The sequence below is a fragment of the Nothobranchius furzeri genome, chromosome 12 (genome assembly GCF_043380555.1).
Source record: "Nothobranchius furzeri strain GRZ-AD chromosome 12, NfurGRZ-RIMD1, whole genome shotgun sequence".
Taxonomy (NCBI): domain Eukaryota; kingdom Metazoa; phylum Chordata; class Actinopteri; order Cyprinodontiformes; family Nothobranchiidae; genus Nothobranchius; species Nothobranchius furzeri.
The window spans coordinates 43,818,449-43,833,411 of NC_091752.1; the positions used below are offsets into that span (position 1 = coordinate 43,818,449).

The 14,963-nt window shown below is 40.9% G+C and overlaps 1 protein-coding gene across 1 annotated transcript in view; it reads left to right on the forward strand.

The window, feature by feature from the left end:
• The window catches only part of epas1b (endothelial PAS domain protein 1b), a 94,966-nt gene that overhangs the window by 42,970 nt on the left and 37,033 nt on the right, over nt 1-14,963 (forward strand). The window contains exons 3-6 of the mRNA XM_015945086.3: nt 4,649-4,800; nt 6,792-6,879; nt 13,954-14,072; nt 14,313-14,515. Of these exons, the coding sequence (XP_015800572.3) occupies nt 4,649-4,800; nt 6,792-6,879; nt 13,954-14,072; nt 14,313-14,515 (562 nt within the window). The remainder of the gene's footprint in view (nt 1-4,648; nt 4,801-6,791; nt 6,880-13,953; nt 14,073-14,312; nt 14,516-14,963) is intronic.

A 14,963-nucleotide genomic window follows, 5' to 3' on the forward strand; every position in this document is an offset into this window, starting at 1 on the left:
TAAAAGCTCAGATAGGTAGCTTGGAGCCTGGTTGTTAAGAGCTCTATAGGTCAGGACTAAAATTTTAAACTGTATTCTATATTCTACCGGGAGCCAGTGGAGGGACTGTAAAACTGGAGTGATGTGAGCTCGTCTGCTGGATTTGGTTAGGAGTCTGGCTGCTGCATTTTGGATGGCTTGATGGCGTGAGAGGGAGGTTTTGCTGAGACCAGTAAAACGAGCGTTACAGTAGTCTAAGCATGTTGACACAAAGGCATGGATGATTTTTTCCAGATCTGCTGTAGAAACCAGTTTACGGACTTTTGAAATGTTTCTCAGTTGAAAGAAACAAGAGCGGGAGATGGTTTTGACGTGTGAATCTAAACTTAAAGCTGGATCAAAAATAACTCCCAGGTTCCTAATGTTGGCCTTGGCTGATGGGCAAAAAGAGGCAATTTCTTGCTCGATTTTTGGCTGAAGTTCCGGGGGTGCAGCGATCAGGGTCTCTGTCTTGTTAGCATTGAGGACAAGAAAGTTGCTGGACAGCCAGTTACTGATCTGGGTCAGGCAGAGTACAAGTGTGGCCAGCCTGTCCAACTGGTGTGGCATAAAGGGCATATAGAGCTGAATATCATCAGCATAGATGTGGTAGGAGATGTCTGGGAAAGACTGAATGATGCCAGCTAGGGGAAGAATATAGAATGCGAATAGTAGAGGCCCTAGAACTGAACCTTGTGGGACCCCGCATGTTAGAGAGGCAGTATCTAAAGAGAAGGTTTGTGACTTCACTGTGAATGTTCTGTTGGTGAGATAGGAAGAGAGCCAGTCTAGAGCAGAACCTGAAATCCCAGCCAGGGCCTTTAACCTGTTTAGTAGAACGTTGTGGTCTACAGTGTCAAAAGCTGCACTGAGGTCAAGCAGGACCATGACAGAGCATTTCCCAGCATCAGCAGCCATTAGGAGGCTATTTAAGGCCGTATTGTCTAGCCCACTTACCTCCTACAAGAACCACACATCTGTTAATGCAGGTTCTGGTCAGCAGAGGGCTGCTCAAGTTTCTGGCTCAAGACCCACTGAAACCAGTTTGAAAGCAATACAGTATATATATATATATATATATATATATATATACATATATATATATATATATATATATATACATATATATATATATATATGTATAATATAACATTTTAGTGATGTTTTAAAGTTTAAAATAATGAACATAGGAAGTTATTTTATTTTTTAAAGTAAGTTTCAAACTTTAAATATTAAAATTCACATCATAAAAAAACCTTTCATCAGATTTTTGTAATTTAAAAAAATATGTGATATGTTTTTTGTAAACTACACCAACATTAGAGCAAAGATTTTTGTTGATTTCTTTTGTAACAGGTTGTGATGTTAGATCATGAAGGAGGAGACTATAAAAAGAACACACTCTTATGCTTTCAGTTTTACTTTCCAAGATTTGGAGATACCTGCTGGCGCCGTAGCAGAGCGGAGGACCGCCACCTCTAAAGTCTTCTAACACCTGAAGCTCAGATTAAATTATGAGACATGTAACAGGGGAGGAGAGAGAGAGGAGGAAGAGGAGGAGTAGAATGTAATGAGGGTAGGAAAGTGTGGTGGTGGTGGTGGTGGTGGGGGGGGGGGGGGGGGGTCTGCGAGATGCAGCAGTAGATACGGCATCATTGAACCACTGATTGCTCCGTGATGGAAGGAGAGATACCGCAGAGGAAGCGCAGAGCTCTGCTCATCGTTCGGCTGCTGCTGGTTTAATCCCCAGTAGCCATAACACCCCACCGCTGTGGCGCCAAACCAACTGGCGTCCATGCTCACGCACGCACAGAAACATGGTGCATGCACACACACACCTCGGTTATGTAACAGCAGGAGATGATCGTTGAGACTAAAACATGGACAAAATGTTCAGAGTTAGAGGTTTATTTTGGAATTTAAAGGTGTGTGTGTTTGCGTAGGTGTGTCCCACACAAGCGAGCTGTTTGTTCTACCTGGTTTGGGTCTGGTGGCTCTACCTGGATCAGATTAATAAACTCAGATTTTCTTGTTCTTTAATTAGAGAATTGGAACATAAGACGCATGATGTTAAAGTCTGACGCCCACATCAGAGAGCAGATGATGTTATCTGGGTTTCCTGACAGACTTACACACCCTAAACTCTGTACATAAATGTTTTCTGTAAAACAGTTTAAGTTTTCATGACGACGCCGTGTCACTCTCTTTTTTTTGCTTGTTTGGTTAGGGTAAAAGTCAGTCAAGAGCATGTCTCAGCACTGCTTCTCCGTATTTCCAAACAAGGCTTGTTACGCAACAACAAAGAACAAAAAGTGCAGCTCAGTCCAAATGGTGGCTAATCACAGCTAAATAGGCCAAAGGTGCCACCGGTGCTTGGACCAGACCCCATGAGAAAGCCCAGGGCTCCTGCGGGAGCAAGTATTGACCAGGCCCGGATCCAAACCTAATCCCTAGGCCCCTCCAGGAACCCTGAGAATGACTCCCGTCTTATCTGAGGAAGCACAGTGGAGGAACAGTGAGCTTCCCGCCCTCCGCCCCAATCCACTACTGGGCTTTGTTCAGCATGAAGCCACTGTTCACACACACACACACACACACACACACACACACACACACACACACACACACACACACACACACACACACACACGCACAAAACATTATTAGAAAAATTTTTGGTAGTTTTAAATCTCAACGGACACGGAGACAGAGATGAAAGAGAAAGGGGGTAAGGAAAGGAAGAGGAGGGGGAAGAGAAAAAAATGGATCACAACAATGGAAAATGCTGAAGAATCCACTTCTAGACCTGCATAAAAAAGGAAGAAAAAAAAAGGGGGATGCACAAAAATACTACATATCCAAAATATCGCTGCGCCAACCACATGAGGATATAAAACAGTAACTTTTTATGCTGAAAAAGCACACGGTAATAATTCATAATGCATTTTGTGCCAACCACAGCCTTAGACTATGTGTCAAAAATGCTCAAGTAAAAACTTTTGAGCGCACCATGTGAGTACCTATGTGTGTACACGGGCTTGTGTATGTAAGGTGTCTCTATAGGAGTGTGTGTGTGTGTGTGTATATATACACACGCACGCACACACACACACACACACACACACACACACACACACACACACACACACACACACACACACACACACACACACACACACACAAAGAAGACTGCAGGTTAAAAAGGTTTCCCCTTTTTAAATTATTTATTATATACCCTTAGTGATAAACTCTTAAGTTTCCCTTACATCACCTTAAAATACTTCACTGGGTACCCGTCTGCCCCTGGCACTCTACCCGACTGAAGTGAACTTATTGCTTTATCTACCTCTGCCAGTGTGATAGGTGACTCCAACAAACTAGCTTGATCCTCAGACAGCTGAGGAAACATCAAGTCATTTAGGAAAAACCCTGATTTAAGTCTTGTTATATCCATTTCAGACTCATACAGGCTAGAATAAAACTCCCTAAAACACTCATTAATCTGCCGATTTCCCATATGCCTTACGTTGTTACCATCTATAATAGCTGTGACATAGGAGCTAGATGGAACATTCCTTATCAACCGTGTCAAAAGATGATTAGGTTTATTACCTGCTTCAAATAATCTTTGCTTAGCAAAAAGAATATCTCTTTCAGCATTCTGCATAATCAAATTGTACAACGATGTCCTCTTGGCCTTGAGCTTACTCAATGTATCAGATGACCTGGTTGCATAGTCATTTTTCTCCAGATCCTTAATATCCTCTTCGATTTCTTGCTGTTTTATTAATTGTTGCTTTCTTGTGTAGTTTTTATGAGCAATTATAATCCCTCTGCCTTATAACTGTCCCATAAATTTCTCAGATCCATCCCGTCTTCATCATTCATTTCTAAAAACATTGTAGTTTGCTCCATTATAAGTTGTATAAATTTCTTATCTATCAAGGATAACGCGCTCATCTTCCATGATATTGATCGCTCAATCTCTCTCAGCAGTCGAATGACTAAAGCTACCGGGGCATGATCAGAAAGACCAATAAGACCAATATACACCTTCTCAACTAAGTGATTGATCCATTTTGACATAAAAAACATAGTCTATACGAGAGGCTGTTGTGTGAGGATTAGAATGAAGTGTGTACTGTTGAGAACTAGGATTGTGATGTCGCCACACATCAACAAGTCCAAATTCATTTATAGTTTGCAGAAGAGCCTTTGAGTTTGTTGTCACAGTGGAATTAATCAGCGTGTTTTTAGCGTTATCCGTTCTTTCGTAATCCGTTGTTGAATTGTGAGTGACAGAAGCTTTTCCGGTTGGTGCCTTGCTTTTTTCACAGCAGCGTTCCAAAACCAACTCCTATTTCATGGATTTTCTGCTTCCTGATCACGTGACTTGTGACCTACGCAGATGATCAGCTTTAGAGCCGTGGTGTTTGTTCTCACAGTGCAAGGGCTCGTTGAGACGCCCGCCCAGTAAAAAAAATGCCATTAACGACTTAAGTCATCAACGGTCCTCAGCGTAAATGTTCTGAGAATATTTGAACATAAAGATATAATCTGAGATTTCTGCTGTAAAATCAAACAGGAAATGCTGAATTGTTTGCTAACCTGAAGTTTTGTTTCCTTCCAGCCTGCTGCAGCCACAGCAGCAACGACACAGATGACCCAATCATGGACAACCTCTACCTGAAATCTCTGGAGGGCTTCATAACCGTGGTAACAACAGATGGAGACATGATCTTCCTGTCGGAGAACATCCACAAGTTCATGGGCCTCACTCAGGTAAGCTCCTGGAGAGGATCAACCTCCAAATGAGAATGGCCCGGTGCAGTAGCTGAGAGGAACTTTTGTTAACTAACACTGATTGGTTGTAACTCAGTAGGTAATGACATCAGCACAGTCTCACACAGCGCCATAAAAACTGAGCTTGTTGATTGAACGCCATATTTTCTACACACAGCTGCTCTCTTGTCCTCTGAATGGATTTAATTTGGTGGACATCGACAGAATAACACTTACTGTGGATGCTTTTTGGTGCTGATCAGTGACATGACTCACTGCAGAAGCAGTCGTGCTGATGCCTGAAGGGCTGAATCAGGACACTGCAGCTGAGAGGACCGAGTGCTGTACCGATCAGCTCGGGCTGCCAGATCAGCTCAGGGTCCTGCGTCTGCTGATGACATCACACTACGGCAACACAATTAGCTACCATTTCCGTTTGTATAAACGTGGAATTCTTCTGTGTGTTTAGTTAGTTCTTATGTAAATTAATCCATTCATTCATTTAAAATGTCGCTTGCTATTTGTTCAATAAAATATTTTTATTTTGCCCCATGGTTTCATGAAAACCAAGAGCTGCTGAGGGTCTCCGTTAATCAGCTGATCGTTTCCTTTGGTAATACGAACACATTTTCCCCTACAGGACTACAACCGCTAATGTGTTCAGACCAATCAAAATCTAACGTGTCTTTTACGAGCGTGGTATCGTAACTTCTGTAAATCCGACGTTCAGCTGTTCATCCAGTGTGGCGTCATCGGCAGACGCAGGACCCCGAGCCGATCTGGCAGCCCGAGCAGATTCGGTACAGACACCGGGCCACCGAACCTCCCGGTCAAGTTCCCCGACCCAGAAAGTACCCTGAAGTTCCGACAGTGGGCACACACCTTATATTAGAACAAATAGAAAATGTTTTCTGGTTAAATAAATAACAATATAACAACAGAAAATGTCAGAGACCAGTCAGTCTGGCCTGGGATCAACTTCTCTCTGTGATGCTGCACAAAAACACTCTCAGTTCCTATTTAAAGTCATTCCTCATTAAGATTTCATCAAGTTTTCCTCTTTAGTGCTGTTTAACTAAATAATTCCCTTATTTAATTTTCCCCAAACGTGGATGAGAAGGAGGATGAGTCTGTCTGAGTAGGATGTGGCTATAACCCTTGCCTCTGCAGCATTTTTCTTCTCCCACTGGAGGAAAGTTTACAGCAATTATCCAGCTCTGTTTAAATCTCAATTTTCTTCAGCACATCTGGTTTCTGTTTGTTTTTGTCAGGACAATCTGGGTTTCTGCTGGAGGTGTCACACTTTTACATTTTGTACTCTGGAGCTAACTCCTCACCATCACCCAGTTTTCTTTTCATTCCGTCTAAACGAGGCCACGTTTCATCACACGCAGCGTCATTACTTCTGAAGCATCAGAGTGGTACTCGGCCCTGCGTTTTCACGCCTTCAGACCGAACTTCTATGGCGTTTGCTGAAGACATGGGATTAAATAGAGACAGGGTTGTGTTGTAGCTCTTAACTAATCTGACTTCTCAGGCAAACTGTTTGATAAATTGGCAGCTGATCCATGTTCAACAAAAGTCCGTCTTACCCCAGTCTGTCTGTGTCCATGTCCACAATTAGGAAGTATTATCTCACATTCATATCTTAACATCTCAATATTATGTTTATCTGTCATAAAAATGATTAAGTCTTATGTATTAAACAGTTTTGTTTTCATTAAATTGGAAGTAATGGCTCCCACATACTGTTATCATTCATTTTTGACAATGCTTTGCAAATAGTCAAGCTAATGGATAACAGAAACCAAAAGTGAGACAAAGAATAGAGCAGTATTAAGGAGTATCACAACAAATGTGGGTCATGGTTCTTACATATATATATTTTTTTTTCCTGTCATGGCGTGGGCAGGATGTGGCCAACCTTCAATTAAATGTTATTTAAGTCTATTTATCCAGTTTGTTTTATTTAAATTATCCTTTTATTCCAGGTGGAGCTCACAGGTCACAGCATCTTTGACTTTACCCATCCATGTGACCATGAGGAGATCAGAGAAAACCTGAGCCTGAAGACAGCAGGTCAGCACTACCACCTCCGTCAAATCAAATAAACTAATCACTTCTGTCTGACTTGAATAACAAAATGTTACATCTGGGGTGGAAAACCCAAACTTTAACATGAAATCAGTTCTGTTCACAAGGCTCTCTGTATTCACTTTGGGCACGGCAGACTGGAAAAACCATGAAACTGTTGGTTTGGTTTAAAATATTCCCTCTGGAAGCAGCAAAGTGAGGCCGAAAACACTCATGATGACAACAAAAGAATGATTTTAAGTGTTAGTCATGAATTTATCATAGTAATGCTAAATAAAAGCCAGACTAAAACAGTAGCTAGCAAACCATAGCAAGAGATATTAGCCTAGCCATGTGATTTATTGAACATAAAATATTTTAAGGAGAAAGTACAAGAGAGAATGAGGGAGATGAATAAACATTTAAGCTATCTGGTTAAATATTTAAGGTACAATTGTAGAAAATAGCACTGCTCCAAAGCTTTGGATGTACCAAATATTCTGGTATTTTACTCTAGTTTATCAGAATATTTCACTTCATAGATTTAGCATTTCAACACATTTAGCTTTACAAAATGTAAATCCATTCCAGCAATATAATTGACAAAAAAAAGATGTTACAAAGATTTGATTAATCAAAATAATTTTGTCAAAAACACACAAGTCATTAATTTATGCCATTATCTATACCGTACCATAATGAGCCTCGGTGCGAGCAGATGCAATAAATTAAAAGTTTGATGTTAGATAATGGCTCATATTTTCTGACGTTAGTGGTTGATTTGTGAAAACAGTGTGACTGCAAGAGTTTGGACTCTCAAACTGATGTCATCACGTAAAATAGCGGTGTATGAACTAAAGTAGAAGGTAATCTCTGTTACTTGTGTTGCATTTCAAGTAGAGGAAAGCAGGTGGCATTGCAAAAAACAACATACACAACCATAATATCGACATACTGACAGAGGTGAGGCCCACCGTACACCATATATGTCTTATAAACGGCGATTGCGCCTTGGTGCAAAGGAGGGAGCTGTCATGATGACGTGGGGAGATGATACTGAGCTCCAGCCAGCAAATATATCAAAAATGAAAGTAAAAACGAGCCGTAAGTTTGGTTTTTTGAACAAAATCAGGTGACAAGGCAAACTGGAGGGCTGCAGTGCTCCTCGAGCTTTGCTCCGTTAGAGCTGAAGCTCAGATCACCAGAGCCTGCACGGGGACTGTGGGGGACAGACACTTTTAGGAGTAGCTTGTTAAAAAGACTTCATGAGCGTGGTTTCAATCCAGTGTGTCCAAGATAATCGGAAGTCAGCGGCAGCGCACGGACCGTCCCCATACTCCCTTTATGCCACCATCGCCTAATCTTTTATAAAAAAGACATGATTTCACCACATTACCAACACGGTCTGAACACTTATAAACTCCCCATTACAACATGACTATAATGGAACACCAAACTTTTGCTGGTGCACGCATGTTTTCTGGATGCCAAGTCGTCAGTGGGGTCATCGTAAGCTACTTGTGAGCTGAGCTGATGGTATCCAGGCCATTCAAGTGTTGTTGTGCCACTGATGAGCCTCAGTAGGAGAAGCTTCACTCAGCAGAAGCAGCTGTAGAGCTGACTTTAGGGATGCAGCTATAGAATATTTAGGAATTCGAATATTCTATCGAATTCTCTGTCGATTTATCAAATATTCGGTTTGACAAAGTTTCAAGTGAAACGAGATTGTGGTCTGCTGCTAAAAATATGAAAATAAAACAACAAAAGTATAAAAGAAGCAACAATATGAATATGAGGGAAGTCTGGGCCTCTTGGCGTAGGCTGCCGCCCCTGCTCCAGATAAGAGGAAGAAAATGGATGGATGGATCAACAATATGTATGAAATCGGTGTTGTCTAGTTCCCTCTCTTCCATCTGATATTTATAGTTAATAAATATTTCATGGAACAAATGTTGACTTATATTTAAGTAACATTTTATGTTTGTATTCATATAGCTCAGCCTAGTCAAAATAATATATATAAATATATCCACATATGACCTGTAAAATTTATTATTAGTATTATTTATTAATAATAATCAACCTTTATTCCAGACACAAGTCCATAACAACATACAGGTGCTGGCCAGTAAATTAGAATATCATCAAAAGGTTGAAAATATTTCAGTAATTCCATTCAAAACGTGAAACTTGTACATTATATTCATGCAATGCACACAGACCAATGTATTTCCGATGTTTATTACGTTTAATTTTTATATTTATAGGTGACAACCAATGAAAACATCAAATCTGGTATCTCAGAAAATTAGAATATTCTAAAGGCCAATGAAAAAATGTTTGTTTCTCTAATGTTGGCCAACTGAAAAGAATGAACATGAAAAGAATGTGCATGTATAGCACTCAATACTTAGTCGGGGCTCCTTTTGCCTCAATAACTGCAGTAATGCGGCGTGGCATGGACTCGATCAGTCTGTGGCACTGCTCAGGTGTTATGAGAGCCCAGGTTGCTCTGATAGTCGTCTTCAGCTCCTCTGCATTGTTGGGTCTAGCGTATTGCATCCTCCGCTTCACAATACCCCATAGATTTTCTATGGGGTTAAGGTCAGGCGAGTTTGCTGGCCAATCAAGGACAGGGATACCATGGTCCTTGAACCAGGTGCTGGTGGTTTTGGCACTGTGTGCAGGTGCCAAGTCCTGTTGAAAGGTGAAGTCTGCATCCCCATAAAGTTGGTCAGCAGCAGGAAGCATGAAGTGCTCTAAAACTTCCTGGTAGACGGCTGCATTGACCCTGGACCTCAGGAAACAGAGTGGGCCAACACCGGCAGATGACATGGCACCCCACACCATCACTGACGGTGGAAACTTTACACTGGACCTCATGCAACGTGGATTCTGTGCTTCTCCGCTCTTCCTCCAGACTCTGGGTCCTTGATTTCCAAAGGAAATGCAGAACTTGCTTTCATCAGAAAACATAACTTTGGACCACTCAGCATCAGTCCAGTCCTTTTTGTCCTTGGCCCAGGCGAGACGCTTCTTGCGCTGTTTCATGTTCAAGAGTGGCTTGACACACGGAATGCGACACCTGAATCCCATGTCTTTCATGAGTCTCCTCGTGGTGGTTCTTGAAGCGCTGACTCCAGCTGCAGTCCACTCTTTGTGGATCTCCCCCACATTTTTGAATGGGTTTGTCGTCACAATTCTCTGCAGGGTGCGGTTATCCCTAGAGCTTGTACACTTTTTTCTACCACATTTTTTCCGTCCCTTCGCCTGTCTGTTAATGTGCTTGGACACAGAGCTCTGCGAACAGCCAGCTTCTTTAGCAATCACCTTTTGTGTCTTGCCCTCCTTGTGCAAGGTGTCAATGATTGTCTTTTGGACAGCTGTTAAGTCAGAAGTCTTCCCCATGATTGTGGTGCCTTCAAAACAAGACTGAGGGACCTTTTAAAGGCCTTTGCAGGTGTTTTGAGTAAATCAGCTGATTAGAGTGGCAGCAGGTGTCTTCTATATTCAGCCTTTTCAGAATATTCTAATTTTTTGAGATACCAAATTTGGAGTTTTCATTAGTTGTCACTTATGAATATCAAATTTAAATGTAATGAACATTGGAAATACATTGGTCTGTGTGCATTGCATGAATATAATGTACAAGTTTCACGTTTTGAATGGAATTACTGAAATATTTTCAACCTTTTGATGATATTCTAATTTACTGGCCAGCACCTGTAAAACCATGTAGCCGGACCACAATAACTATATAAAATAATGTAATTATTTTATTAACATGTTATTAACATGGAAATCTGACTATTTAAATAACATTTAATTTCTACTGGTAACAAAGTAATGGTGGCATATCTAATTAGTTATGGCAACATAACCCAGTCTAAATTCTATTCCGTATAGAAGCGTTTGTGAAATAACTACTACAACGGCTTGCCTTTGCTGGTCTATTTTCCTCCACAGCACCTAGTTTACCACGTTATGAACCAGTAAAATGTATTCAGAGACTGTGGTGTGTACATTTGACAAAGCTTTGAATCAGTAAAAAAATGAACTGCGGAATTTAATGAGTCGAAACATGCGATTTATTTAATGATTCGTTTCAACCCTGACTTCAGCATTGACTCTGTTTTGACCAGAAATCCATCATTCAAGCAATGACATTAATGTAAATACGACTGTAGCTTGTGATATGATTATAATGTAATAGGAAAACACCTCACACTCTCTCTTACTAACTAGACCAACAGACTGATAGACCTAGGCCAAAATGTATAGGTTTTAATAATAGGAGCAATGTTACCTTCTCAGTGGCCTAGGTAGAGTGCCCACCCTGGGACCAGGAGATCAGGGTCGGGTCATACCAAGGTGGGACCCAGTGCCTCCCTGCCTGATACTTTAAAGGGTTGTATTGGGGGTTAAACCACCAAATAGTTCCCGTGTGCAGCCACTACTGCAGCTCAGCACTCCCCACGAGGATGGGTCAAATGTGGAGATGTACTTTCACCAATGTGTGATCATAATTATGGGACTTTACCTTAAATGTTGATAACTTGGACTGAACCTAAGGCAATATAGGACAAAAATGAAAGTTTATGTATTTAATAAGGCATCTCCAGTCCACATCCAGACAGAATTAACCCTCTCTTCTGTCGCATGATTAGCAGCTAGGATGAACAACATTTCCACTTTCAAGTGAAGCACACTCCTCTTGGTTTGACTTTTTCTTTCTGGTGCTTACTCCAGATTTATATTTCTGTTTGGATGCCATCTCTTCTCCATGGATCCACCTGCCTGTCGGCCCATTTGACCCCTGGTTGGTCAGATGCTGCTTCTGTCAATCATTGCAGGAACGTGCACGGTTTCAAATAACTCATTTCTTCTTTTCTCAACTCTTGCCTGCTGACGGTAGCACTGTGGGCGCGCGTCATGGCTGTGATCCATGTCCTTGGTGCGTTTGGAGAGAACGCATCCTCTTGCACAAAATGAAGCTCCTCTTGGGAGTGTGTTCTGCATATTAAGAGGGGTGGCGCTGCGGGGACTGTGGATGGCTGGTGTTTACTTGAAGATGAACAGATATTTTGGGGGAAATCTTTGAGATTTTTACTAATAAATGAGCGGAATAACTACCAGTGCTCTCCTTACTCGTGAAGAAAAGTCCCAGTATTCTGAGAAGTAAAAATTAGAAGTGTCAGTACTGCATACTGGTGTGTACCGGAGCACTGGCTAAGTGTGAACAACAACAGAAAAAAAAAAATCTGATTTACTTAAAAAAACCTGAATTGAGCATCCAGACCTGTGTGTGAACGTAGCCTTAGGCTCCCTATTTGCTTCTAAATCACTCTTAGCATTGTTGGCTCAATGTTAGCCTCTAGCATTTGCCCACCATAGGATGTCCAAAAATCAGACCCTTCTGGGATGACTTTGCAGGAGTCATGAGGGAAGTAGTTGGATATGAGATTAAGAAGAACATTATATTTGGGCTTGGTGCCAGAAACCCGACCGTAGGACAACTACATGTATAAAGTTATACCATGTATTAAGCCAGCAAGAAATGTGCCTTGAGACGACTCGTCATGATTTGGCACTATATAAATAAACTGAATTGAATTATTTCTGATAAGTGTTGATTAGGGTGAAACGAAATTTCAGAGTGCCATAAAAAGAAAATTTGGTAAATTATTGACGAATTTGACCTCTAGTCACCTTTAACCTTTGAACATTCTGGAGGGATCTGATTGCAAGTTGTATCTAAAGCTGTAAATCCTTTTTCTGTAGCTCACATGAAACGTTTCAGCTACTAAATCTTCCATCAGAGGTCTGAAACATGCTGTTCTGCTCACAAACAGGCATATTAATGAATAACATGAGACACTGCAATGTTTGTGGCGTCTCTGAGGTCAAGAAGGCACAAAGACAAGTTTGCTGAATATTTAGAAGAACGTTCTCATGTGTGTTGTTTCTCGTGACAAAAACAAAGTGCAAAGTTAAAAGCAGCTCAAATATAGCAGATTTTAGAGGTCAAATTGTCTCGGTTTTGTTTCTGTGTTAGAAAGGAAATCTGACACATATTTGATTTCTGATTACTTTTGTTGCAATCATTTCTGAATTTAGATCCCGGACGAACCCCCTATTGTTTTTGCAGTCAGAAGGTGTGAAAAAAACTTTAGATGAGAAAAGAGGCCAAACTCTGTCCAACAGTCTGTTTAATCCACATTACTGTGGCTTTAATGCAGCTGTTTCCAGATCAATTTGGTCTGTTTACAGACTGAGCTCTCCTCACAACTTTAGGATGTTATCCAATGTTGTGTATGAAATAGCCAAGTGTCCAAAACAACAAGGACAGAAGGTCAGAGATCACGTGCTTCTGAAAGGAACTTAGAGCAGAAATGTTAGAGGTCTCTTATGGTATGAAAGCTGATTCCATGAGAATGTAAAATGTAACATACATTATAAACTACTTCTGCTTAAATCTTATGCAAATTGCAGTAATTTTCAGATTCACGTATTTTTAGTAAGGAAAATCTACATGAAATAATGTAACTTAATGTTTCTTCCCACACTCACATGAACTAGACGGTATCGGCACACAAGCAGAATCCTGTTCTGCTCTTTCTGTGAAAACTTTCCTTCACATATTTGTTTTTCCTGTTTAGTTTGTTTTAAATGACTCCTCAGAGATAAAGAGACTTATTATTGCAGACTGATGGCTTCAATGGCTGCAGCGCTGGGTTTGAACCCTGACCTCGACCTAATTTCACGCTCATGTTAACACTTCTACTGCTCATGTGGGGAAGAACCAGATACCAGGAGGACTAGGTTTACTTTTGTTTTGATGCAAAAACAAAAAGAGCCACCAAAGAGCTCCTCTCTGAAATTGTATACAGTAATATTGCTTTTTAAAAATCCAAAATACAACAAATTATTTTTTATTAATCATGTTTTTCCAACAACATTTCTGCATCACAGACCAGTTTCTGAAATGGTGTCAAAAAGAGTAAGAAGGAATGGTTTTTGTTGGAATAACTATGTTTTAGCAAGCTTAATGTGACCTTTTAGGGATTTTGTGTTTTAAAGGAACCAATTTCCGTAAAAAAGGCAAAGAGCTGATCACAGAGCGTGACTTCTTCATGAGGATGAAATGCACTGTGACTAACCGAGGACGGACCGTCAACCTCAAGTCAGCCAGCTGGAAGGTAAGGTCACTTTGAGCTGACTTTGAGTTTTATTTATTCTGCATGAGCATTAAGGCTGCAGGAAGGAGAACGTGCAACAGAAAGCAGAATCTGGTTGACTCCAAAAGTTATTAAGTTGTTGAAGAACCTCAAATTATGTTTTTCATTTAAATCCACTGTGGCTAATGAGATATCTTACTGATGGTCACCTTTGAGTGGGGGGTGATGGAACTGGCTGTGAGCTGACTTTCTCCTCCCCAGGTGCTGCACTGCACCGGCCACCTAAAGATCTACAACGGCTGCACCTCGCGGGTTCTCTGCGGATACCAGGAGCCTCCGCTCACTTGCGCTGTCCTGATGTGTGAGCCCATCCCACACCCATCCAACATCAACACTCCGCTGGACAGCAGGACCTTCCTGAGTCGACACAGCATGGACATGAAGTTCATCTACTGTGACGAAAAGTAGGAGCATGCACTGAATACCTGCTGGGTCCACGAACATAGAAATTATTTGATGTTTTCTTTCTGTGCACCTGAAAGCTGCAAAAAAACTTGGAAAATCTCAGTTTTATTGACATCGGTAAAAAATACATCTTTGTAATGGTTATTTGGGCATTCTTGAGTTTGAATTAATCAAACACCCGGTTGAGTGAAAGAGAGGAGTACATGGAGCTGGGTTTAGTTTGTGAAACACCACAATATTAATATAGAAACTGTAGTATGGTATCGAAGTTTGCTTTCGTTTCATTTGTAGTTTATAATACATGGTCTCATCAGAGTTACTCCAGAGGGCATAGAAGAGGATTAGGAGAACATAGAGCTGGGTTTGTTTTTGCATCATTTAGAAACAGTTTTTAAAGTTTTTCATATTTAAGAATTTTGTACAACCCTACTAAAAACAGTTGTATGT